The sequence below is a fragment of the Mastigoproctus giganteus genome, chromosome 10 (genome assembly GCF_048544385.1).
Source record: "Mastigoproctus giganteus isolate SK-2022 chromosome 10, ASM4854438v1, whole genome shotgun sequence".
NCBI classification, from domain to species: Eukaryota; Metazoa; Arthropoda; class Arachnida; order Uropygi; family Thelyphonidae; genus Mastigoproctus; species Mastigoproctus giganteus.
This window is the reverse complement of record NC_143584.1, coordinates 41,635,341-41,662,695: the sequence shown is the minus strand read 5'-3', so window position 1 is coordinate 41,662,695 and position 27,355 is coordinate 41,635,341. Positions and strand designations below refer to the sequence as shown.

The 27,355-nt window shown below is 36.7% G+C and overlaps 1 protein-coding gene across 3 annotated transcripts in view; it reads left to right on the top strand.

Moving 5' to 3' along the window:
- LOC150078999 (uncharacterized protein KIAA2013 homolog) overlaps window positions 1-26,673 on the top strand; it is a 349,674-nt gene extending 323,001 nt beyond the window's left edge. For all 3 annotated transcript variants that reach the window (XM_090382754.1, XM_090382753.1, XM_090382752.1), the window contains exons 15-16: window positions 11,343-11,467; window positions 26,287-26,673. In XM_090382754.1, coding sequence (XP_090238880.1) covers window positions 11,343-11,467; window positions 26,287-26,471 — 310 coding nt within the window. In that variant the 3' untranslated portion in view covers window positions 26,472-26,673. The remainder of the gene's footprint in view (window positions 1-11,342; window positions 11,468-26,286) is intronic.
- Window positions 26,674-27,355: the final 682 nt, after the last annotated feature.

Here is a 27,355-nt window from a genome sequence, read left to right as displayed (position 1 = left end):
ATTACTAATTTTTTTCCAATAGTTTTAAAAAAATTATGTATTTTTGTTAGCTTTTGAAACATAACCCCCTTTTTGTATTGGTTCTTAGTCCCGTATAACATGGTTTCACTACATGTGATTCTATAGGAACCTAACTATCGTGTTATACGAGGGTTACCTGTATAATTAAACTCAGGAATCCAAATTAGAAGATGTGAAGAACTATAAAACTAAGCAAGAATAAGATGTATGCTAAGATGTACTATGGTGCTGGTACTGGCATAGTTTTGTGTGTGCATGCCTGTATTAACATTGTGAGTGTAGCTCATATATGCTTTTGCATGTACACTGTATGAGCAATATATGAATTCTGTCTCAAGAATTCAACTTTTGTGTTTCTTTCTCGAATCTCAAGGAATTTCTATACCATAATAAAATAGAATATTATAGTATAGAAATCAATAAAAGGTAAAATTTTTAATCTAAAAGTTTTAAAATTCAGTTATTTGAAAACAAATTCAAATATTTGTTTTCAAATAATTTCAAGTAGTTTCAAATAATTCAAAAATAAAACAAAATAAAATTATTTAAACAAGTCCCAATCAAACCAAAATAATTTTAAAAATGTTTTACTTTAAAAATTGTGGTAATTTTTTGGGAATAAATATGAGTTTTTTCATTTTTAACAAAAAAAAGTTTTAAATTATTATAAATTTAATAATTATATATATATATATATATTTTTTTCAAAATATGGTGTTGTCAATTTTTTTCTTTGTTTAGGTGACCTTTTAACCCCAAACACAATGACTCCCAGCGAAGTGTCTCCGTAGCCAGGTGGGAAGAAGCAGCAGTGCGTAGCACACGCTTCTTGATTAGACCGGGGTTCGAGCCCATGACCACCAAATACGGAGGATGTGGAAAGGTCAGGGAATGACCACCGCATATCACAGAGCAGCAATATGGCCTTAGTTGCTAATGCTCCTAAAAACCAAATAACAACAATGACTCCCAGCGAAAATTACAGTATAAGCCAGAATAAACAGCTTCACAGAGCTGCGAGAACAATCTGGAAATGTCTGATCCCAATGTGTTCAATGCCTGCAAATACTGGCAACTGAATCTGTAAAATAAAATTTAAAAAAATGAATGCCATTTGTCTTTGGTTCATCCTAATCTCTTTGGTAAACCACTCAGCTATTGAAAAGATAAAGAAAAACAAGTAAAAAAGTCAGATCAATGCCCCATCGAGTTCAGTCCTTTTTTATAGAGAAAACTTCCTTGGCATACTTTGATGTGGCATAGCATATTGCTATATGCAATAGCAATGGTGATGAAAACTGTATGGAGCAGATACAGAAAAAACTAGAAGCAGTTCCAATAATACTATTAAACAACGAATTTATCTCATATCAGAGGACATTTTGGCACAACTAGTTGTGACTCTGAAAAAAGCTGAGAAATTTTCATTCCAGATCAATGAAACCATTGACATTGCAAATGATCCTCAAATCATAGTTTTCGTGAAGTATGGGAGAGGGTGTCTTTGTAGAGGAATTTCTCTTCTGCTTGGCCATATCAATGGCCACCACTGGAGAAGACATTTTTAATATGGTGAATGGTTTTCTCAAGGAACATTGCATTGACTAGTTGAACTGTATTCACTGATGGAGCTCTGTCTATGAAGGAAGTTTTATTCGCCTGCCTAACCTCCTTTGTAACGCCTGGCTAAAGGCATTACAAAGGAGGTTAGGCAGGCGAAGACAGATTACGAGAAATCTTTGGCAAGGGATGCAAAGAAAAACAGCAAAGAGTTCTTTACTTATGTAAACTCTAGAAGGAAGGAAGGGGATGAATCAGATTGGTCCACTTGATATCGACGGGTCAGCTGTTGATGATCCTGCTCAGGTAGCTAACAAACTGAATCAATATTTTGCATCGACATTCACACATGAGGAGTTATTCAGCGAGGGGAATGCCAGCGGTGTATTCAACTCTGGCAAGTAAGCTAGAGAATCTTGTAATAACTGAGAGTAAAGTGGAGGAGAAATTGTTGAAGATAAACACAAGAAAGGCACCTGGGGTGGATGGGATCTATCCAGTTATATTAAAGGAGGCAGCAAAGGAAGTAAGCAAACCCTTAGCCATAATTATGCGAGGCTTCCTTGGACTCAGGGGAAGTACCCATGGACTGGAGATGTGCAAATGTGACCCCAGTTCACAAAGGAGGATCAAAGGGCGACACAAGTAATTATAGACCTGTTAGTTTAACTTCTGTTCCTGGAAAATTAATGGAGGCACTGGTTAAAGAAGCACTGCAGGATCATCTAGACAAAACTTCAGTTATAGCTCAGACACAGCATGGTTTTGTTAAGGGGAAGTCTTGCCTGACCAATTTGATTGGATACTATGATGCAGTCACAAAAGAACTGGATGCAGGGAATAACTTTGATATTATATACTTGGATCTTAGAAAGGCTTTTGATACTGTTGCACATGGAAGACTGCTGCACAAATTGGAGCAGCGGGGCATTGGAGGCAAATTGCTGCTATGGATAAAGGGGTGGTTGAGGGGGAGAAGACAGAGAGTGGTAATCAATAATCAATGGACACTGCTCATCGTGGACTAATGTTATTAGTGGAGTCCCTCAGGGTTCAGTATTGGGTCCATTATTGTTTTCTGTATTTATAAATGATATTGATGATGGTATATTAAGCTTAATGTCCAAGTTTGCAGACGATACGAAGGTTGGCAGGGTTGTCAAGGACACTACTGACACTATGCTACTGCAACAGGATCTGGAAAGGTTGAGAAGATGGGCTGAGAGATGGCAAATGAAGTTGAACATTGACAAATGTAAAGTACTACATATGGGAAACAGCAACCCCAGAGCAACGTATCAACTCTGTGGTACTAACTGACTGTGGTAGAGAATGAAAGGGACCTGGGGGTGGTTGTGCAGGCAGATATGAAGTTTTCTGGGCAGTGCAGACGGGCTGCAAGAGTAGCTCATGGTGTATTGTCGATGATATATAGGAATTTTTCTAGCAGGGAAAAGGAGGTGATTATTCCCTTGTATGAAGCAATGGTCAGACCACAACTAGAGTACTGTATACAGGTCCAGAGGCCTCATTTCAAGAAGGATGTAGAGATGCTGGAACGAGTACAGAGAAGGGCAACAAGATTAGTGAATGGAACAAAGGGGTGCTCTTACAAAGAAAGGCTTAATTTTGTAAATTACAGTGTCTGGAGACTAGGCACCGGCGAGGTGATCTGATAGAGGTGTAAAAAGCCTTGAATGGTTTGAGCATGCTCAATGCTGATGGGATTCTTCCTCTTGCTCAGAATAATCACCTGAGAGGGCATAAATTCAAATTGAGAAAGGACAGATGTAGGATAGACGTGAGGAAATATGCCTTTAGCCAGCGGGTGGTTGGTTGGTGGAATAGACTTCCATCCCTTGTCGTGGAAGTTGGTTGGTTGGTGGAATAGACTTCCATCCCTTGTCGTGGAAGTTGATAACCTAAATAAGTTTAAGGCTCAGCTGGACAGGTATTTCGAACGAACAGAGGGGTGAAGTGGAAGTGGTTATTTTTTATTTTTTATTTTTTTTTATTATTTTTTTTTTTTGGCTGATGCTGCATAAGCTTGCTTTCTTGCATCAAATGCCTCTACTAATGCTAATGCTAAAGTTGTATAGGATTTGCAGGTAGATTAAGTTAGAAAATCCTGATGTTATCACAATTCACTGTTTTTTTTTTTTATATATCAGGAAAATGTGGTTTCCCAATGGTTGCAGTCAGAGCTACACATAGTTCTTAATGATGCTATCCTTATCTTGAATTTTATAAAAGGCCTACTCTTTGAATTCACACATTTTCCATAAAAAGTCAGAAGAAATGGGATCACATTACCAGAATGTGTTGTTTCACTTGAAGTCTATTGGCTTTCTCGAGACATGATCCTGAAACAAGTTCTTGAATTGAGAACTGAAGTAGAAGTTTTCCTAGCAGAGAAGAAGCATTCCTTGTCAGAAAAATTCGAGGATTCTGCTTGGCTGATAGAGTTGGCATACTTAGCTTACATCTTTACTCACTTGAATAAACTAAATTTAGAGATGCAGGGCCAAAATAAAACCATAGTTGACATCAGTGAAATTATTGCTTCTTTTACAAAAATGCTTGGCCTCTGGAAAGAAAAAATAAAAGGAAAAACAGCTGCCTTCCCAGAATTAAGTTTGATGCTGGAAGATTCATCACAGATATCACTTTGTGACACATTCATTCTGTTTTTCAGAGTCATTTGAAGAATCTTCAGGAAGAAATTAATATATATATATATATATATATATATATATATATACCAGAAAATATCAACCTTCAACAATATAGTTGGGTCAGAAATGTATTTTCTCTGAAGGTTAGTGACATTGAAGAAGATATACCAGGATTTCAAGAAAAGCTTTTAGATCTCCAAGAAAACCAAGTGCAAAAGGAACTTTTTTGAAAACCTTTCTCTTTCAGAATTTTGAGCACAGCTCAAGGATAAGCCTATCTATTTCAGGAAGCTGAAAGGGCTCTTCTACCTTTCCCCAATGACATACTTTTGAGAACAAAGATTTTCAAATCTTGTTGCAATCAAGAAATCATATGGATTATCAGCATGATTTGCAATGCGCCAACTTCAAACCAAAACTTCAAGAGCTCATAAGCAAAATGAAATAGCATCATGCTAGCTACTGAAGACAATGACAATGATTAATAAAAAAAAAATTTTTATCTAATGCTAATCACTGTACTAATTTTCATCATGTATGTTTTCCTTTCCCTTTTTTTTTTTTTTTTTTTTTTTTTTTTTTTTAATGAGAAGTGAAAGGTTATAGTTATTTAAATATATAACTTTAATATATTTTATACACAGATAAAAAAAAGTCTCTGCATAAAGTAAAATTTATTTAATGCTAGTTGCAGGAATAAGCTTATACAGCCTGCATTTTAGTTTGTCATGGTAAGAATTATGGCCGCGAGGAGTGAAAAAATAAAAACATAGGGTTGCCAGCAAAAACAGTTTGGGAACCATTGATTTAGACTGTTGCACAAATAGTCTGAAAAATGGAAAATTAAGTATAATGTTTCTAAATGTAAGTTTTTGAACCTAGGGAATAGAAATTCAGGAGTTACTTACAAGGTAGGGGAATGGAGTTAAAAGGGGTCCAGGATGTAAAAGACTTAGAGGTTTTCCATTTTTGATTCAGTCAAATGTGAAATTTTTGACACATTGTTAATAGATGTCTAGGAAGGCATATGACGTGTTATCTATGTTATGGATATCATAATCTCTTTGTGTAAGATGATTGTGAGACCACATTTAGAATATTGTGTTCTGGTTCAGAGGCCACACTCAAAGAAAAACAGAACATCTAGAAAGGGATGATAAAAGTATGAATGAACTAAAGAAATAGAAAAGTATATTTTCACTGACAAAAGAAAAGAACCAGGAGGCACAAATACAAAATCTTGGGAGTTACAGAAATCTGGATCTCATGAAGTTTAACATAGAAGATCAGTGTTTAAGTTGAATAGCTTGATAAAGTTCAAAGCAGAATTGGATATGCTACTAATACATGGTTGTGTAGCTAGAGAAAAATAAAGTTCCCATCATTCCATTGAAAGTCATCCAACTGTCCTCATCCAAAAAAGTACACCAGGCTCAATGAAATGTGAAAACAGTGTTTCTTGTTGTTTTTCACCATTTACGGTTCATCATGAATTTATTTAGCGAGGAAGGCATATGATGTGTTGTCTATGTTATGGATATCATTATCTCTTTGCAACAACCTCAAGGACCTTGAGGTTGTTGCAGACATTCTCTCAGATATGCCAGACAAGCTGTGCTTGCTATCTGGGAGTCTAAAACGCTGGTGGAACTGATATTTGGGTGATGGTCAAATCAAGTGGACCCAATTTCGGCGATGTCCGGACAGTCTGTGACAGCCACATCCTCTGCTTGCACTTTCATGATGGTGGGACTGTTAGTAATCCTGGGTATAACACCCATGCTGAAGCACACTGTGGGTGACCACCCAGGTATAAACCAACGTAAGCAGGGGTCATGGTGTGGCACCCATACCACACAGAGGAATGCTGCCTCTCTGTGTTACCAGGCAATACTAGGTGGTAGATGACTCTCATCAACTGGTGCAATACCACCACTTTGCTTATTGGAGGCCTGAAGTGGTGGAACCAATCTTTAGTCTCCATAGCTAAATTCCGGTTAGCCCTTTCCCATCTCTTCCATCATGCAGTACGATTGATGTCTTTTGAGGTTAAGATGAACACCATAGCGAGATCCAAACTTCCTTACATTTTGAGGGTACAGTTTTAAATCGTGTTTGCAGGTCAGCTGCTAGTTAGTACACCAAACCGAACCTATTGGTAACTCTCTAGGAGGCTTCCAGATCAGCTAATGTATAATCTTATTAGAATCTTATTTTTTTGCTGCCTCTGCTCTGCCAGATAGTGACTGCAGGTAGTCCAAGTAGTGTGTATGCAGGGGGCCATTGTCGAGACTACATTATTATCAAGGTTCTGGGTATATTCTTACCATGTGTATGCCATATCCAAAAATTTCATTACTTCATACAGCATGGCCCCCCTACTTTTTCTTACTATTGAATACACCATGAATTGTCAAATTAATAGAGCAAACTTATCTGTGAAAAGATCTAACCCTCCCAAACACTTCCTAGTTCATTTCACAAATCCAAGTGGTCTCAGTTCTAATCTCAATAATGTACATTTCCACTTACAGTCTGCCAAACCCCATGTACTTTTTCTGACAGAATTTCAGTTATTGGTTGATTCAAATTATTCACTGTATGGTTCCTTTTGCCTCAAAGGTAGTATTTGTGCATATGTCCGTTCCAATATTCCATTCTCCCAACTCCACTAATTACTTGGAACTCTTTGACTTCCTCTCTTTGCAACTTCACTTTCTCCAGTCCAACTTTCCTAACAGTCAGTGAGGTAATTTTTCTTGGTGATTTTAATGTCAGAACTCCAACTGGCTTCCATTTTCTAGTCACACAGACCCAGCTGATCGAGATGCTGAGACTTTTACAATTACTAATGACCTTGAACAGATTGTTCATTTACCTGCCAGAATACCAGTCCATCCTAACTATACAGCCAACATGCTTGATCTTTTTTTTTTTTTTACAAACAACCCTTCTAAGTACATGGTCGAAGTGAGTGGTCCTTTAGGCACCTCAGATCACAACTTGGTGATTGTCTCTTCCAATGGAGCCTTTATCTCATGGCTATTCCTAACCTTCTTGCCCTAATGGTAGAGCAAGAAGCTTGCCACTTGCCAAAACTATTGGCCACAACTTTTCCCCATCTCTGCTCCCACCTCTATCAAAACCAGATGGTTCTATTGTCACTTTAGCCCAGGATAAAGCTGACTTGCTAGCATCCCATTTTTATTCCAACTCATGTATTAATGATCTTGGTAAAACACCTCCCACCATTCCCAACACGCTCCATTCAATGCTTCCTGTGGTCTTGATTGTTCACGTTCGTGACAAGGGTTGGATGGATCAGGATGGGATGAAGATCTGGTTTGAGAAAGTTTGGAGCAGGAGACCAGGTGGGCTCTTACACAAACCTGCCCTATTGGTGCTTGATCAGTTCAGGGCACACATAACAAAAAATACAAAAATATTGCTGCAGAGCAAAAAACAAAACTTGCCATCATACCTGGAGGCTTGACATCCCAGCTCCAACCACTTGATGTCAGCATTAACAAACCCTTCAAAGCTGCCGTGAGAGATGAATGGAACCAATGGATGAAGTCTTCTGGGGACAATTTGACACCAGCAGGAAGAGTGAAGAAACCAACTATAGGAGACGTTTGTACCTGGGTGAAAAGATCCTGGGATAATATCAAGATTGAGATCGTTATCAAGTCATTTAAGAAGTGTGGCATTTCAAATGCCATTGATGGAACTGAGGACGAGGCAGTATATGAAGACAGTGATTCGTCATCAGACACAGATAAGGACAAGCTAATGGATGGGAGTTTTGACAGTGAAGAGTTGTGTGAATTTTATGATGAATAAAACTTGAGTTCAATAACTTTATGTAATACATTTTTTTTTTTTTTTTTTTTTTTTTTCAAATTTCGGGCCTCAAAATTAAGGTGTGTCTTAAAAATGGGGAAATACAGTATCTCTTTTGGGGATTACCCTGACTTCTTATCTCTCTTGGCACAAGCACATTACAAATATTGCTTCCTCTGCAGCTAAAAAACTTTTCTCTTTTGCTCTCGCCGTTACTTTTCTTCCAAACAGCTGTTTACTCTGTACAAATCGCAAATGTGCCCTGCCATGGAATATTGATCCCACATCTGGGGCGGCACTCCCAAAACCTCTCTCAGACTTCTAGATTCCATTCAGAAGAGAACAGTTAGGTTAATTAATGACTCATCTCTAACAGAGTCTCTCCACTCTGTCTCATAAATGTACTGTTTCTGCTGCATGCCTTTTCTACTTCCATGGGCACTGTTCTTCTAAATTGGCTTCTATAATTCCCACTCTCTCTTTCAAAACAGTCCAAACGCGTGCTGCCACCGGCCAACATCCATTTACTGCCCAACTTCAAACTCACAGAATCAACTTTTCATCTTCCTCAATTATTCACTCAACTGCCATTTTCTGGAACAGCCTTCCTTCATACGTATTTCCTGAAAACTACAGCCCACAGAAGTTAAAGTCTAATGTCAACAAATATCTTTTTTCATCTTCTCAACCTCCAACCCATGCACAGTACTAAGTACTATAGGAAGGTGCTGCCGTAGCCAGGTAGGTAGGAGCAGCAGTGTGTAGCACACGCTTCTTGATTAGACCGGGGTTCAAGCCCGTGACTACCAAATACGGAGGATGCAGAAAGGTCTGGGAATGAACCACCACATATCCCCAGAGCAATATGGCCTTAGTTGCTAATGCTCCTAAAACCAAATAACAACAACAAATAAATAACAAGTACTATAGGTTCTCTCATGTTTGGGATTTTCATAAAAAAAAAAAAAAATTGGAATTATCCAAACTAAACCAAGCCTATTACAAAGCAGTTCTGATCAGATTAAGAAAAGTCTTTGAACTTTTTAATTAAACATCCTTAACTCAGTTTCACTTTATTTTCTCAGTTAATCAATATATTACAGGTCGACCATCACTAATGCGGCCACAGTAATCCGGTTCCACTGCTAATTTGGACATAGTGTCTGCAAACGTAATTTCAAATTTCCTGGGTCGGTACACTGACCTGCTACTGTTTTGGTGGCGTTGGTTGCAGCATCAGCTGTTGGTGTGAACTCATAAACACTGGCAATTCATTCTTACTTGTTTTTCTACATTTATTATTATAACCTGCTCACATTTAGCCCCAGCCGTGGTTCCAATGCATAAAGGAAGTGCTTGTCATGGTATAAAGCGCAAACACTGTACATTGTCCATAACAGATAAAGTTGAACTTCTGAAAAACCTAGACAGCGGTGTGTCTGTGAGAAGTTTAACACACTTGTACAAACTTGTGGAAAAACACAATACAATATGATGGATAATACAGTGTGCTAGCGAACCTGTTTTCACAAAATCTCTAACAATACTTACAAACTTATTGCGACATTGAGAGTTTATTTTATTACAATTAGTTTTACTGCAGCGCTTGGCATGCTATTATAGTATACATATGAAATGACATATGTATACTATAATAGCATGCCTATTATAGCATACAATAGCTTCGTATGTATGCCATAATAGCGTCACACATATGTGGCCGACACAGCTTCTCAAGAAATAAAGTAACCTACTGGGCCAAGTTGGCCGCATATATGCAACACAAAAAAAATATTTTTTTTTTTTTATATTTGAAGTGAAAAAAACGACAACACTGACATTGCAATATTTATTTTAGAATTACTAATCAAATTATGTGCTAAATAGTTTTTGGCCTCTGGGGAATTTTTTTTCTTAAACTAGCTTGGCAGTCAAGGATGAGGTGTTCCACCAGACGCTTAGCAAAATCTGTTCGGGAAGTGGGGCTTCGATGTTAGCTATACGGGTTTTCAGGCTGATAAACAATGATATGATCATTTGTTGTTGCTGTCATAAACTGTTTTTCTTTGCACATAAATGAACAATTCAAATATGACTCATTATTGTGATACAAAAGTAGCAACAAGAAAATTGAGTCTCTGGCGTTTGTTATATCAGATTTATGAGTTTATGGTTTATATAGAACCCAATTTGTACACCTTTCCCATTGATGCAAATGAAGAGTTTAATCTAATTACTCCTTGAACCTTCAGTTTATCATCATTGGAAGCAGTCATTCCTCACGAGATGTGTTATCAAATAATTTGTCACCTGATTTGAATGTCCTGAACAGTTTTTTGGCTGTGTTCACTCACTGTTTCTTCTCCAAATGTGTACATACCTTATGGTTTGCTTTTATAGCATTTGTGCATAGTTTATTCTCATAAACATGCTTGAATAACTGTAATTGAAGCTATCATTTTTTGTCAACTTTCACTATTTTACCAAACAGCACTTCACACTTGCTAGGCACCAACTGATTCAGTGTCACTTGTACTTTTGAAGTGCATCAGCAGATAATCGCCAATTTAATTTTTGAATTAATTTTAATTAATTAAATTTTTTCCAAAATATTAACCTTGAAAACTGCACCAACTTTTTTGGTCACAGATAATTTCTTTCAGTATCACTGCTTCAGTACTTCAATAATTCCTTCATTCGTGGCTTGTGGCAGTACATATATGAGTAAGTGGTATGTTGCCCTTATGTGTGCCTATCTCATTTGGATGTCTAGAGCGGTGGTCAACAAAAAGAGAAATTTTCTGATTTTTGAGGCCTGAAGTTTATTTATATCAAAAGCATACAATCAGATTTTTTTCAGCTTTCCAGTAATGTGCTGAAATAGTTTCCCTGTGTCAGGCCCTCTAATCCTGTTTGGTGAGCGAGAATAAATTAAAATTGATTGCTACATTTTATCCTAAATAAAATTATTGATTGCTCCATTTTATTTTGGCTATTACTTGAGAGATAGCACTCTGGCAACACCATTATCATAATTCCCTTCTTTCAGTCTCTAAATTGAAAGTTTAAAGTTTGTTTTGGTGATAAATTTTGAGTTATTTTTATGGGTTTCGAAGTTATGGGGTTGCTGAGTCAGCATTTTAATCCTTCAGTTCTTTGATAAAATTTCATTTTGTGGTTGGTAATTTCTGTTCATTGTAGAATAGAATGATATATACTTATATTGTATTTATGTTTCTTTAGATCCCAGCCTGTCCAATTTCCAGTGAAACTAACTGATCCTCTCACTGCTATTCTCTATATTACATCTGATAAACAGCACATGGAGGAGCTGAAGCATACCATCCATGTGAAAGAAGTAGCTGAAGGTATACTTTACAAAGTTATAGATTGTTATGACCAGGGCTCAAAAATTCATTCACCTCCTCAGATGTTATAGGAAAAAAAAAAAAAAAAAGCATAACCAATATCTCTGAAGTAAATGAATTTATGTTTTGGCTGGCCACAGAAACACCAAAGACCAAAATTCTATTTTTTAAGGAGGTGAATGAGGATATAATTATAAAAGCTTTTGAATATTTTTATGCTGTATTTATATAATAATGATATTCAAGCAGAAAGCTTTTTTAGTTTTAAAGATATGAGAAAAGATATTTTAAAAGAAAATGAAACAGGTTTTCTCTACAGCACTCACCAACACAAAATTGTTATTAGCACTCATACATTGCTTAAATGAAATCTATAAAATAACTTATCTAATGTTAAAAATTAGTTAATAAATAATAATAATAACCATATTATGGTTATGGATATGCATTATATAAATTAAGTTCTTCAGATTGATAGTAATAGAATGCTTGACTGCTTTGGATATATATATATATATAGGAACTCATATATAGAAAATCATATGTATAAGGGGGTATCAAAAAGTTCTTACCTTGACCTAGATAACACATCAGTAGGAAGGTGCCGTTTTTAATATAAGTTGTCTACATCATATTCAGTAACTAACATGTGAAATTTCATTCCCGTAGGTGATTGTACACCAGATGTGGGGCCCGGAATCTGAGGAAGGATGCTGTGGTTGACAAAGTGGAGTATGGAACAGTGATCAAGTTCCTGCATTTGCAGGTCAAGAAAGCTCAGGAAATTTACGAAGAAATGAAAGCTGCATATGGGCAGAATTGTCCATCCTATGACACTAAAAAAGTGGAAACGGGAGTTCCAGTGCGGTCGTACAATTGTCTTTGACGAGCCAAGGAAGAAAGGCCATCAACATCTGCAGACAGTGGATGTTGATGGCCTTCCTTCTCTTAAGCAGCTGGTGCTGAGTGACAAACATGTGACAATTCATTTCATCCCAAATGGAGTGGGAATTAGTTATGGGTCTGCCCACAGCATTTTACATGACCTTCTGCACATGTCTAAGGTCTCCGCATGATGGGTCCCAAGCTTGATGATGCCTTTGCATCATCAGTGAGCAAAGGCAAGATGAGCAATGTCAAATGCAATGTTCTCACCAACTGTTGGATTGTGTAATGCGGATGTTGAGAACTTTTTTGATTGGTTGGTGATAAATGACGAATGCTGGGTGTACCAATATGACCGTAGACTAAAGAACGTTGTGTCAGGAAATCATCAATGAAGTGGAATCATGGTTTCAGGCAAAAAAAGTGTGGACTTCTATGATCAAGCCATTAGACAATTGATCCATAGATGGGAGAAGTGTGTTACTATACATGGAGAGCACATAAAAAAGGATTCAAGTTCCTGTGAAGTTTCACCTTTCTAGGGCTATTATTTCTAGGTAAGGATACAAACTTTTTGATACCCCCCCCTCATATATATATATATACATGTGTGTGTGCACGCTCTCTTGCACACATCCAACTCGGTTAAAAGCAACATCAGAAATAATGACAACTCATCTGTAACATCAGTTAATTCAGTTAAGAAAAATCTCCATATAGATCGTGCCACTTTATTTTTGTTACAACACCATTTCAAAACCTGCATACCTCACTGTAACATCAAACTTTCCAGTGAATTGAGTTTGATTTTGATTTTGATTTTATTGGCGCAAAAACGGCTAAAGTTATACTGCGCCAAGAAAATATTAAAATATATCAATAAAGATAAATTCTGGTAACCTTCCAGTGAACTAACCAGCAATATGTTCATATTTGCCTCATAAATTGATCCCCCTTTTTTTAATCATCTTTCACATTTCACATAGTGGCATATTACAGTAAAATTTGTGTTGCAACTAGTCTACATTTTAATTCAGTTATTTCTGCTTTATTTTAAAGTTTTACATTGTGATATTTTATCACATTGCACATTAAACTGTAAAGAAAGCACTAAGCATATGATTCCTTGTGTCGGTCAAAACCAAAATCTACAAGCATAGATGGTGATGCTTGCAGATCATTGCTCTTTATTGATGCTGTATGTCTGCATGAAACCAAGCCATTTCTTGTGGCCTGTTTAGCACTACTGCAAATTGGTTTGTTTTCGAACATTGCCTCATTATGGGAGTGTGTTTACTCTAAAGAAACTGATAATCTCAAGAGTTTACTTACAAAAATTCAAAGAGTAAACTCTCATGCATTTAATATCACCCACATGTAGTTACGGCGCCTCCGTAGCCAGGTGGACAAGAGCAGCAGTGCATAGCACACGCTTCTTGATTTAGACCGGGGTTCAAGCCCGTGCCCACCAAATATGGAGGATGCGGAAAGGTCAGGGAATGACCACCGCAAATCCCCAGAGCAATATGGCCTTAGTTGCTAATGCTCCTAAAAACCAAGTAACAAACAAACAAACATGTAGTTATCCTCTGTTCTGTTGTAGAGATTAAGACGTTGACAGGCGCCTCTGTAGCCAGCTGGGCAGGAGCAGCAGTGCGTAGCACATGCTTCTTGATTAGACCGGGGTTCGAGCCCGTGACCACCAAATACAGAGGATGCGGAAAGGAATGACCACCGCATATCCCCGGAGAAATATGGCCTTAGTTGCTAATGCTCCTAAAAACCAAATAACAAACATGTAGTTATCCTCTGCTCTGTTGTAGAGATTAAGATGTTGACAGGCACCTCCGTAGCCAGGTGGGCAAGAGCAGCAGTGCGTAGCACACGCTTCTTGATTAGACCGGGGTTCAAGCCCATGCCCACCAAATACTGAGGACGCAGAAAGGTCAGGGAATGACCACCGTATATCCCCCGGAGCAGTATGGCCTTAGTTGCTAATGCTCCTAAAAACCAAATAACAAACAACAAGACATTGACAGTTCAGTAGTTTTCAAATGAACAGCACTCTAAAATTTTAATTGTGGGGATAAAATGAGTTATTATAGAAAGAGAGAATGGGGAGAAGAAATGCATTGTTTTCTTGTGAATTTAACTTATTGAAATGAACATTGCACACAATTTGGAATTCAAAACAAAAAATTATAATGTTATTTGGAAAGAGCTATAACAAAATGAAATGCATGGCTAATCACAAATATTCTGATGTCAGCGAGGCTCTTTAAAATTGGTTTAAACAGCAAAGGAGCAAAAATGTCATGTTAAGCGGTCCATTTTTAATAATTAAAGCCACACATTTTGCCAAATTATTTGGAATTCATTGAGAACTCTGTGTGTTCCACTTGTTAGATAGCTCTATTTAAGTTGCATCACAACTTAAATAGAGCTCTATTTAAGTTAGTTGCATCACAACTTAAAAAGTAACAGGAAACAAAAAAATGTGAACAATAGAACTGTTCTGGAATGGTTAAATACAGTATAGCCAAAGTGCAAGGATAGGTGGACAGAGTCATTTTTAATGCATATAAAATAGAATGCTTTTTTAAAATAAATGAACATAGAAATTCAAGAATGAAAAATGTGCATGAGTAAACATACAAGAGATTGTATGACAAAAACCTACATTTGTCAAAATTTGAATGGAACAGATAAGAAAGAAAAGTTTGTCTTGGAAGATCTAAAATCCACATTGTTTCAAAAACATTGAAAAATTACCTATTCCGTGTACTTTAAATAATTTGTAAAATAATGAGAGAAGTTTACCTCAATATAGTACATAGAACACTTCCGTGTGATACTCTCCAGAAATTAAAATGAAAAAATCGAAAATCTTACATAGAGTAACAAATAATTAAAAATCAGTTTAACACAATTAAAAATAAGAAAATTAAGAAAAAATTTTTAATTAAAAGAATTTAACGAAAAAATTGCAAATGATTTTCCTTCCTTTTTCTCAAAAAAGGAAGAGAAAGTTCGAGAAAAACCATTTTTCCGTTAAATTCTTTTAATTAATTTTCTTATTTTTAATTGTGTTAAATTGATTTTTAATAATTTGTTACTCTAATGTAAGTTTTTTTTTTTTTTTCATTGTAATTTCTTGAGAGTATCATACAGAAGTGTTCTACGTACTATATTGAGGTAAACTTCTCTTATTATTTTTCAAATATTGATATCAACATAGAACATATTGAGCTCTGGTTCATACTATCAAATACTTTAAATAAAAAAAGATTGGGTGGCGTCGGCCTTGTTTGAATGTGAGCTGCTTTGGTGGGATCGTAAATTACAGAGAAATGATCAGAAAATTCTACTTCTTTTGTTGTGGCACACATAGGAGACAAAAGCAAAATAAAAAATAAATAAATAAATAACACTTGTATTTCTTCAAGAAAACACAACAAGCATTTTGAAAACTGATGATCAAAATTTTTATTTTTAAAAATCCACACAAGAACATTACTAGATTCAGTAGAAAAGGCATGGAACATATATCTGAGAAAACCATTGTAATGCTTTTCACCATGCAAGATTTAGAACAGAAACTAACAAGAAAGATGTCTCTTTATCACAATGGAGTTGCAAAATAAATCACATGGATTTAAATCCTTAGCCATAATTATGAGAGCTTCCTTGGACTCAGGGGAGGTACCCATAGACTGGAAATGTGCAAATGTGACCCCAATTCACAAAGGAGGATCAAAGGCTGACACAAATAATTATAGACCTGTGAGCTTAACTTCTGTTCCAGGAAAATTAATGGAGGCACTGGTTAAAGAAGCACTGCAGGATCATTTAGACAAGACTTCAGTTATAGCTCAGACACAGCATGGTTTTGTTAAGGGGAAGGCTTGCCTGACCAACTTGATTGGATACTATGATGCAGTCACAAAAGAACTGGATGCAGGGAATAACTTTGATATTATATACTTGGATCTTAGAAAGGCTTTTGATACTGTTGCACATGGAAGACTGCTACACAAATTGGAGCAGTGTGACATTGGAGGCAAATTGCTGCTATGGATAAAGGGGTGGTTGAGGGGGAGAAGACAGAGAGTGGTAATCAATGGACACTGCTCATCGTGGACTAATGTTATTAATGGAGTCCCTCAGGGCTCAGTGTTGGGTCCATTATTGTTTTCTGTATTTATAAATGATATTGATGATGGTATATCAAGCTTAATGTCCAAGTTTGCAGACGACACAAAGGTTGGCAGGGTTGTCAAGGACACTACTGACACTATGCTGCTGCAACAGGATCTGGAAAGGTTGAGCAGATGGGCTGAGAGGTGGCAAATGAAGTTTAACATTGACAAATGTAAAGTACTACACATGGGAAACAGCAACCCCAGAGCAACGTATCAACTCTGTGGTACTACACTGACAGTGGTAGAGAATGAAAGGGACCTGGGGGTGGTTGTGCAGGCAGATATGAAGTTCTCTGAGCAGTGCAGACGGGCTGCAAGAGTAGCTCATGGAGTATTGTCAATGATATACAGGACTTTTTCCAGCAGGGATAAGGAGGTGATTATTCCATTGTATAAGGCAAAGGTCAGGCCACACCTAGAGTACTGTATACAGGTCTGGAGGCCTCATTTCAAGAAAGATGTAGAGCTGCTGGAACGAGTACAGAGAAGGGCAACAAGATTAGTGAATGGAACAAAGGGGTGCTCTTACGAAGAAAGGCTTAAGTTTTGCAAATTACAGTGTCTGGAGACTAGGCACCAGCGAGGTGATCTGATAGAGGTGTATAAAGCCTTGAATGGTTTAAGCATGCTCAATGCTGATGGGATTCTTCCTCTAACTCAGAAAAATCACCTGAGAGGGCATAAATTCAAATTGAGGAAAGACAGATGTAGGATAGACGTGCGGAAATTTGCCTTTAGCCAGCGGGTGGTTGGTTGGTGGAACAGACTTCCATCCCTTGTGGTGGAGGTTGATAGCCTAAATAAGTTTAAGGCTCAGCTGGACAGGTATTTTGAACGAACAGAGGGGTGAAGTGGAAGTGGGTTTTTTTTTTTTTTTTTGCTGATGCTGCATAAGCTTGCTTTCTTGCATCAAATGCCTCTACTAATGCTAATGCTAAATCAGAATGTTTAGATACTTCTGTTATGGTTCATGACAAAGTGAAGAATCAAATATCAGAGAAAAATGGAGATAAAGAACAAGAAGCTGAAGAAGATGTACAACTAAAAGTTACAACTATTAATGAAGCAGATTAAACAGCTAAAACTTTTGGACCATTTTTATAGAAACACAGGAAAATCATATCATTTCACAAATTGCAAAAACCATATATGATTTGGAAAAACACTTCTGGTCAGGAAAAAAAAATTATATCAGATTACTTATTAGTATTAGAAAATTATGCAAGAAAGCAAGCTTATTAAAGCATTGGCCAAAGGGACAAAACTTTCTGCATCACCTGCAATAGTTTATCTAGTTCTTCATTGAATTTATTCAAGCTATTCGCTTGATGTAAACTTGTTCCAACAAAAAAACCACCTACTGGTTGAAGGCAAATTTCCACACATCTATCCTGCAACCATCCTTCCTCAATTTTGATTTATGCCCCCTCATGTGAGTAGTCTCAACAAGAGGAAGAGTGTCATCATCATTGAGCTTTTTTAATCCATCCAAAGCCTTACACACCTCAAGCAGATAACCTTGCAGGTGACTAATCTCCAAATGTGGTGAACTAAAGACACCAAAAAATCATAGGTACTTCTAATACATTACATAAATATTTTCATCATCCATTCCAGAAAATCTGCATCATTCCTAAAGTGAGGCCAACAGAACTGTATGCAGTACTCAAGATACAGCCTAACCATTGCCTTATATAGAAGGATAATCACCTCCTTATCCCTGCTAGAAAGTTTCTATACATCATTCACAAAACTCCATGAGCTGTCCTGGAAGCCTGTCTGCACTACTCAGAAAACTTCATATCTGACTGCATAGTTACCCCCAGCTCTTTTTCATTTTGAACTGCTCCTCTCTAAGCAGAGGCATAGCTAGGGTCATCCACACCCAGGGGCAACATGTCTTCCTGGCACCCCTGAGTCTGATAATGTGATGTGAATGTGATAGATAATTATAAGCCATATATATGTCCATTTCAGTGCAAAGTGATTTCATGGGTTTTATTCATTCAATTTAGTGTTTTGGCATCTTTAGTCAATTTAATTTTACTATCCCAGGGCTGCCGTATTCTGGAAAATAATATGAAATGATTAAAAAACAAAGTTGTATATTTTTATTAGAGAAAAGAGCAATTTTGGTATAAAATAAACTTAATTTATTTACAAATTAAAACTGATCAAAAAATATGCAGTGAAATCGTTAACGTTTCGAACACGAAGGGTCTATGAAATGATGACCATTACATATTAACTACTTGAATTTTTACAATGTGGTGAACTAAAGACAACAAAAATCATAGGTACTTCTAATGAATTACATAAATATTTTCAATGTAAGTTAATTTTCCTTGCCTTCACTTCTGCAAACTTATTGATGACATCATCAAAATCATCCTTTTCAGATGTTTCCCTTTCTGTACTCAGAAGGGTAAGTTACTAATCTGATCCTGTCCCCTTGATGCCCAAAGGTAAGATTGAATCATTTTCAACTTGCTTAATGAGGTTTCACAGCTGACAGTGGAAACACCAATGGCAAGAAGAATTTGCAATGAAATTTGTAAATTTGGAAACACATCTTCTCCATAACTTACGATAAAAAATAAAAGTTCCTTACAAGTATTGGGTGTAGAGATTACGTGGGGCTCAAAAAGCATTTTGCAGTCTCATATTTCATTAAGGAACTCTGAACCTACTACATCCATGTCATAAAATTTTCCAAATATATTACATTTTTGACGAACAATATTCAAATCTTCATTTCTAAAAAGATCTTTAATATCAAAGAAGAATCCAAATAAGTTGCTAACCTCCACTATGACACATGGAAGTTTGTTCCAACTATAAACCACCCGCTGGCTAAAGACGAATTTCTGCACTTCTGTTCTACAATTGTTTTTCCTCAATTTGAATTTATGCCCCCTCAAGTGAGTAATCTAAGCAAGAGGAGGAATCCCATTAGCATTGAGCTTGCTAAATCCATTCAAGGCCTTATTCACCTCAATTGGATCACCTCGCAGGTGCCTAGTCTCCATAAAATGCAATTTGCAAAACTAAAGCCTTTCTTGGTAACACCAGCCTTTTGTTCCACTCACCAATCTTGTTGCTCTTCTTTGTACTAGTTCCAGCAGCTCTACATCATTCATAAAATGACGATTCCAGACCTGTATACAGTACTTGAGGTGTGGCTTGACCATTGGCTTATACAAGATGACAATCACCCCCTTATCTCTCCTAGCAGAATTCCTATATATCATTGAGAAGACACCATGAGCTACTCTTGCAGCCTTTTTTGCACTGTTCAGAAAACTTCATATCTGACTGCACAATTACCCCTGATCTTTTTCATTCTCCACTACCCTGAGTGTAGTACAACACATTTGGTACATTACTCTGAAGTTATTGCTACCCATATGCAGTACTTTGCATTTGTCAATGTAAAACTTCAGTTGCACATCTCATCCCATCTGCTCAACTTTTCTAGATCCTGTTGCAGTAGCGTACTGTCATTAACAACCCTACCAACCTTCGTATTGTCTGTAAACTTGGACATTAAGTCTGATATACCTTCGTCAATATCATTGATAAATACCAAAAACAACAATGGGCCCAACACCGAACCCAGAGGGACTCCACTAATAACATTGGTCCATGAAGAGCAGTGTCCATCGATAACCACTTTCTCTCTTCTCCCAATCAACCAACCTGTTATTCATTATAAAAACTTTCCCTTAATGCCATACCGCTCCAATTTGTACAGTAGTCTTCTGTGTTCCACAGTATAAAAATCTTTCCTAAAATCCAACTATATGATATCAGAATTATTCTTCGCATCCAGTTCCTTTGTCACCACATCATAGTATCCAATTAAATTTGTCAGACAAGACTTCCCCTTAATGACCCCATGCTGTGTCTGAACTATAACTGCAGTCTTGTGTAGGTGATCCTGCATCGCTTCCTTAACTAGTGACTCCATTATTTTCCCTGAAACAGAAATCAAACTAACAGGTCTGTAATTACTCGTGTCATCCTTTGATCCCCCTTTGTGAATTGGGGACACATTTGCACATCTCCAGTCGATGGGAACCTCCCCAGAGTCCAAGGAAGGCGCCTCCGTAGCCAGGTGGGCAGGAGCAGCAGTTTGTAGCATGCACTTCTTGATTAGACCGGGGTTCGAGCCCATACCCACCAAATATGGAGGATGTGGAAAGGTCAGGGAATGACCACCGCTTATCCCCAGAGCAATTTGGCCTTAGTTGCTAATGCTCCTAAAAACCAAATAACTAACCATCCACTCCAGGTGCCTTCCTTATGTTTAACTTCAAAATTTCTCCTCCACTTTGTTCTCAATTATTATGGAGCTCCCTGTTAGAATTTGATAACGTCTGGCATTCCCCTCCTTGAATACCTCATGTGTCAATGTAGATGCAAAATACTCATTCAGTTTATCAGCTACCTGAGTATGATCATCAATAATCAAACCATCTGAGTTAAGTGGACTAATCTGATTCATCCCTTTCCTTCTAGAGTTTACATAAGTAAAAAACACTTTGCCGTTTTTCTTTGCTTCCTTTGCCAAAGATTTCTCCAAATATGCCTTTTGCCTGCCTAATCTCCTTTGTGACTTGATTACAGACAAGCTTATATCTGCCACAGCCTTCTGTGTCAACTGATAATTTATATGCATCCCATGCATTTTTCTTTTCTGCCATGAGGCGCATTAATTCATCTGATATCCATTTAGGCCCAAACCTTGAACAGTATTTCTTAGTTGGTATGAAAAGCCTAGTACCCTCCAAGATTAATTTGCTGAAGGCCTCCCGTTTGGAATTCAGCATTGGGAACATCATCAGTTGATCCCACTGTATAGAATTTAAAAACTGTCTGAGACCCCTGTAGTCATCATTAAGAAAACAAAAACCCTTCCCATTACCCCTGATGGTAATTACATCTTTAAGTAAATCCCACAACAGTACACTGTGATCCCTGCCACTTAGTGGTTCCTTTATATGCAGATTCTTAACGCATGAATCACTGCTGATAATCAGATCAAGAGTATTATACCCTTTGGTTGTCTCTCAGACATGTTGCTGAAGAAAACAGTCATCCAATAAATCCACAAAAGTCTTGCTAGTGTGTGAGTGACCAATCTACAAGTTCCAGTCAATATCTGGGAAGTTAAAATCCCCCATTATAATCCTATCTGATTTACTGGCTGTTAATTGGCATTTTAGCAAAACCTGCTTTTGCGAAATAATTCTTAATCGTTGTTTCTGTCATATCTTGACTCCACACTTTCACCAACTTTGATATGGACATCCACAAATCTATAACAGAATATAACAGTTGGTTGCATTCTGTTCTCAGTATAATTTTTATCAGCATGCGCCTTCGGTAGTGCATTTTCAAATTCTTGATAACACCTTGGTCCATTGGCTGCCACCTCTGTCAAAACCAGATGGTTCTATTGTCACTTTAGCCAAGGATAAAGCTGACCTGCTAGCATCCCATTTTTCTTCCAACTGTTGTGTTAATGATCTTGGTAAAACACCTCCCATCATTCCCAACACACTCCATTTGATGCCTCCTGTGATCTTCTGTCAAAAGGATGTCAGAAGAATTTTGGCGAATCTTCATTTTCTACCTACACGAAAGCTCGCAACAATTGTAAAGCAGTTATTAATCAGTCCAAACTAGATTTTGAACAGGCTAAGAATAGAAAACTTGCTTCATGTCCTATTGGAAGCCGAGCAATCTGGTCTCTTGCCAAAATTATTGGCTGCAACTTTTGCCCATTTCTGCTCCCACCTCTGTCAAAACCAGATGGTTCTATTGTCACTTCAGCCAAGGATAAAGCTGACCTGCTAGCTTCCCAATTTTCTTCCACTCGTTTTGGTAAAACACCTCCGACCATTCCCAACACACTCCATTCATTGCCTCCTGTGGTCTTCCCTCAAAAGGATGTCAGAAGGACTTTGACGAATCTTAATGTTAAGAAAGTTGCAGGTCCTGATGGTATTTCTCCGTTTGTTCTCAAAACCTATGCTCCTGAACTTTCTCCTGTTCTTTGCCACCTTTTTCACTTTCTTATTCCAGATGTTTTTCCTTCTGCTTGGAAATTTGCTGATATCCAGCCATTTCCTAAAAAGGGTGACAAATCCCTCCCATCCAATTATTGTTCCATTGCAATTACTTCTACTCTTTATAAAGTAATATAGAAATCAATTAACCACAAACTTTTAAACTAAACAATCAGTGTCAATCCACTGGTGATATTCTGGCTTATGTTACCCATTTATGGACAAATTCAATGGAAAAGTTTGATGAAACACAAGCAGTTGCTCTTGACATCTCAAAGGCTTTCAATCGTGTTTTGCATAAAGGTCTTCTAAACAAGCTTCCATCTTGTGGTTTGCCAACTGTTTTTTGTAATTAGTTATCCAGTTTTCTCTCTGACCACTCACTGGAGGTGATGGTAGATGGCTCTCTGTCTTCTAACTTCTCCACTAATGCTGGTGTCCCCCCCCCCAAAGGTTCAGTTATTTCTCCCACTCTTTTCCTCCTGTATATTAATGACCTTCTTCCATTGACCAGAAATCCTATCCATAGTTTTGCTGATGATAGCACATTGCATTCCACTTTCCATTTTTAGAAACCTTGCCCTGCTCAATCAGCTTCAACTTCTGAAATATCTGCTACCAATTCCTTAAATGCCAATCTCCAGGTAATTCTTCAATGGGGCAAAGACAACTTAGTTGATTTCAATCCTTCTAAAATGCAGTCCTGTCTTATATCTCACAAAAAGGATTCTTTTGCTCCTATGCTTATCTTTGGTGACACTCCGATTTGTAGGCAAGATGATATATCTCTTTTGGAGATTACCCTGACTTCTAATCCCTCTTGGCACAAGCACATTACAAATATTGCTTCCTCAATATTTGTAATGGCATAGCTCTAACCCAGTCTAGTGTATAAGAAAACCGGCTTGCAGCCATCTTTGCTTGACAAGAGAATATTATTATTATTATTATTATTATTATTAGCAGCCATATGGTGCAGGGAAGCCTGAGGCTTATGCTACACCAGCCAAAAAAATTCCCACATTACACTGAGAGAGAGAGAGAGTCAGAAATAGAAGGAAATCATCAAGAAAGCAAGAAAGAGATGATATAACCATTGATATTTCTGTTTTTGCGTATTTTTATTATTTTTGTATAAAATTAACCTGTTTGTAAAAATCCTTAAAAATATAAAATAAAACAGAAGCACCTCCACCAGTATATTCATAGGTTTTTTTTTTTTTTTTATTAACAACAACAGTTATAATATATTTTTTAATTATGTATAATATAATACTGAAATGTTATTGTATATAATATAATTATAGTACAACTACAATTATTGGCAATTATTAAGAAATACCATTATTAATTAGTGAGAGCACCTATAGAGAAACATCAGGAAGCCTCACTTCGGTTGATAGGTGAACTGGTCACAGTATACATTTCACAGCAAATTTTAACAAGTGTTTTTACATATTGTGAAGGTAGAGCTTTGTTTATATGCAATTTTTCAAAAATAAAATAATAACTTTAATTAATTAATTTGGCAAATTGCAGAGTTCATTTGGCACTCAAAAGAGTTTCTGTCAAGAGTAAGATCATAGGACGGATGGCGAACCTTTGGCATGCGTACAAATTTTTTGGGCACAGAATTCAGAGCATCTCAAAAAATTTCAAAACAACATCACTTCAGGAGTCATGACCTACGCATGCCCGTTCTCTCTGCCACACATGTAGTGACATCACACCTTTCAATAAATATCTGTTAACCATATTTTTCCGTAGTAGTAGTAAAAAACTATAGAAGTAGTGTAAATGGCATCGATTTAATTGTGTCTCATATTGTACCTTCACAACGAGTTACCATGTCTTGCACTTCCTCGAATAAGTAACGCTTCACCAGTGGAGAAGACTATTATTACTTATCCTCTTGGGATACCACCACCCTGATTGCACCATTTCAAGGCTTGTTGGCCTATTGTCGTTGGGCAAGTAGGTACCCCGGTGTTGCAGTCTTGCCAACCCAGTTGTGAAGTATCCTATTATGCCTTGTAATAGAATCCATAGCCTATTACGTCTTGTGCATTTATTCTTTTTAATATTATTACTATGCACACCAACTGGCATCTCTCATATTGTAGATTTACACGTTACAACTGGGTTGGCATGATTGCAACACTGGGGTACCTACCCGCCCACCAATGATAGGCCAACAAGCCTTAAAATGATGCCATCTGGGTGGTGGTGGTGGTGGTGGTGGTATCCCCTGAGAATAAATAACAATAGTCTTTTCAATTCGGTGAAGCATTACTTATTCGCGGTAGTGCAATACATGGTAACTCATTATGTGAAGGTAGTCACAATATGAGATACAATTAAATCAATGCCATTTACACTACTGCTGTAGTTTTTTACTACTACAGAAAAATATGGTGATATATCACTGATATTCTTGTAGTGAATTACCAATCAAGCCTATTATACCTCGTGTGTTTATTCTTTTTAGTAGTAAATAGCTGTGTTCATGCAGTGATTTGTTTGAAGTTGGAGTGGCTGACAAAATTGTGTGATTATTCAAGAAATGTCTTGAATATCACCTTCCAAGGAGCACACATAAAATTCTGAGGGCACGCAACCTTAAAAAGATTTGCCACCCCTGTCATAGGATGTTTACTTAAAGTTGAACAAAAAGAAATGCACAGATAATGAAGTTACCAAAAGAGTTTTTGAAAACATAAGTTAAACCTTGTTTAATATAATCAAATGTGGACAGCCAATTATTTGACAGTTTTGCATCAAACTGATATGATCCATCTTTGCTTTAAAAAAAAAAGAGAGAATAAAAAGAATCTCAAAAATATCCATATTTCAGACATTCTACCTGTACCTTCTTTATATTAAAAAAAGTAAGAGATTACCTCAATCTTTTTCATGTGGTCTGCTTAAGGAAAGGAAACAGCTGTGCATTTCGTTTAATTTGAGTGTTCATCCAAATTTTAATTGTGATTTTAATCATTTTTAATCGTGATTTTAATAGTGATTTTAATTATTTATTATCGGAATCGGTTTTAATTTATTTATTCAGACAATGTCTTCTCACACTCATGGTCTTGCTGCGATGGTTTGATGCGTTTCGGGGTCAGGTTAGGGCTCTCGGCTTTAAATTCTGTAGGCGCCTCCATAGCCAGGTGGGAAGGAGCAGCAGTGCATAGCACACGCTTCTTGATTAGACCGGGGTTCGAGCCCATCACCACCAAATACGGAGGATGCGGAAAGGTCAGGGAATGACCACCGCATATCCTGGAGCAATATGGCCTTAGTTGCTAATGCTCCTAAAAACCAAATAACAAAACAGTAACATTTCAATTCTGTTGTGCATTGAATTTGGTCATATCTCTATGAGTGAGGGAATTCATTAATTCATTTTTTTTTCATCTTATTTTATTCGTTACATTTAGAGAGAATTGACTGGAAGTATTCCACGAAAAAGATTGAGGTAATCTCTTACTTTTTTTAATATATTGAAAAATCATGGAAGTTATTGAGCCTTGCAGCTCTGAAATTTTTACCGTACCTTCTTGTAATGAGTTGTTCCATTGTTTGATAGTGTATGATATCAAGAAAGATGATTAATGTTAAAAATTTGATTTTATTAAAGTTTCATTTATCTTTACAGCTCCTGCACATGAACATCATATCATAGCTTTGCACAGGCATGGACATCAATTGGGTGGTTTGCCTGCTCTGTTCTGGGTTTCAATTGCCTTTTTAATTGTAGTTTTTCATCTCTTTTTGGCTAAACTTGTATATAATGAATACTGTGGCAACCAAGATAAATCCCGAGGAAGATATGTTGTCTAAAAGCTAAATATTGCCATGATTTTCTGTTCAGTGGATTTTTTACATTCGCATTGTACAGTGATCAGTTTGATTATAGTGTATAGTTTATTTAGGGTGAACAATGGCACTGTATGTGTAAATTTTATACAGCTCATTTTGTTAATTTTTTGAAATGCCATAGTTCCAAGAAACTTTGTACTCCACCATCCAAATTTAAATTTTAAGAGGGAAAAGTAGAGTTATTAATGTATTTGAGAATAATTAAAAGAAAATTTTCAAATATATTTTTAATGTGTTGTATAAAATACAACTGCCAGTTATATCAGCCACTTATGTAAAATACAAAGACACTTATGTAGATTACAAAGTACCAGAAACTTACAGTATAAAATGTGTCATTTATTGTTTTATAAAAATTTCTAATATAGTTAACAAATTCATAAATATTACTATAAAGACAAATATATTGTCTCCAGGACTATTATAGAATGCACCTGAGTACCAGGATACCCCAATATTCAAAATAAATATAAGAATAAGACAATACAACATCTCAGCAGCACAAATGGCTAACCCCCAGCCTACTTCGTACATAAATATACTCGTCGGAGATGCACAATTCCCACCCAAATAAGAGTTCCACTTATAAACTAAATGAAATTAAATAAAGACAGGGAACTCAAAAGCACCACCTCTTCATGGAGACATTGTGCCGTGTCTTTATCTAGTTTTATTTTATTTTGAATTTTGGAGTATACTTATGCAGATAGCAAAATGGCACCTTCACAAGCATTATCCTAATTATAGTGTTAATTTGCTATATTTATTTTGTGATAGTGTTTATTTTTCTATAATAGTCCTGGTGACATACCACATTTGTATTTATTGTAATATTACTTTTGACA